The sequence below is a fragment of the Pteronotus mesoamericanus genome, unplaced genomic scaffold, assembly GCF_021234165.1.
Source record: "Pteronotus mesoamericanus isolate MK-2021 breed Mesoamerican mustached bat unplaced genomic scaffold, CSHL_Meso_final contig_675, whole genome shotgun sequence".
Lineage (NCBI taxonomy): Eukaryota > Metazoa > Chordata > Mammalia > Chiroptera > Mormoopidae > Pteronotus > Pteronotus mesoamericanus.
In genome coordinates, this window is record NW_026555233.1 from 1 (window position 1) to 1,113 (window position 1,113).

The window sequence follows — 1,113 nt, forward strand, 5'->3', positions numbered from 1 at the left end:
ACTTGGTTAAATATGGCCTTGTCTGTACCTTCAGAAATCGCTCACAGCCACACCCTCCCCTACATAAGTACTGAAGGCTCATCCCCTCATCATGAACTTTAGCTGGAGAGCCCTCTTCCTTGTGACAATGGCTATAGGTAAGGTGATCCCCAGTCCCAGATTTGTGGAGGGAAACGGGGACAGTCAAGGGATATTTCCACCCACTCCTCTCTTTTCTCCACAGGTGTCCACTCCCAGGTGCTGCTGGTGCAGTCTGGGGCTGAGGTGGGGAGACCTGGGTCCACAATGAAGATCTCCTGCAAGGCTTCAGGATACACCTTCACCAGCAGCACCATGCACTGGGTTCAACAGGCCCCAGGACAAAGGCTTGAATGGATAGGGCGGGGTTACCCAGGTTTTGGTAATGCAAACTATGCACAGAATTTCCAGGGCAGAGCCACCATTACCACAGACAAGTCCACAAACACAGTCATCCTGGACCTGAAGAGACTTAGAACTGAAGACACAGCCATGTATTACTGTGCAAGAGACACAATGAGGGGAAGTCAGTGTGAGCCCAGACACAAACCTCTTTGAAAGACACAGTAGGCTTGGGCTGCAGGGAGAGCTCAGGGCCCACCGACCATAAATAACCAACCCAGGAGCAGGTGTGGGCCTGGTGGGGAAGGAAGGGGCTTCCCCTTAGGAGCAGGATTTCCTCTCAGTGCTCTCAGCAGCATCCAGTGACACTTTTTTCCTTTTTTGTGGCTCTCATTTCACACATTCTCAGTGCAGACAGCAAAGGAAGAAGCGCTAATGTTTGCATGGGAGAATCCACCCCATGCCTGGAGACATTTCCTTCACTGCACTCCTGTGTGTCTTTTCCCTTTCTTGGCAGTGAACCTTCCTGAGTGCTCTCACCTTCCTGCTTCTTGGAAACATCCCCTGCAAGGAAGGACACTGCTCTGTCCAGGCCCCTGTGTGCTGAGCTCAGTCTCTCTGTCCCCAAACATACACACAATATCCTCACACATCTCCTTCCTACAGATAGGCACGTCTTCCACTGCAGTTGTGATCGCCTTAAGACCTTCACTGCTCAGGTCTCTGTTCTCCCTGCCACACATTACCCTCTTG

At 51.8% G+C, this 1,113-nt stretch overlaps 1 gene segment (V, D, J or C); it reads left to right on the plus strand.

The window, feature by feature from the left end:
* The first annotated feature begins 91 nt into the window (after positions 1–91).
* LOC129077438 (immunoglobulin heavy variable 1-3-like) lies at positions 92–576 on the plus strand. The segment is given in 2 exon segments: positions 92–137; positions 224–576. Coding segments are annotated over 2 exon segments (399 nt in total).
* Positions 577–1,113: the final 537 nt, after the last annotated feature.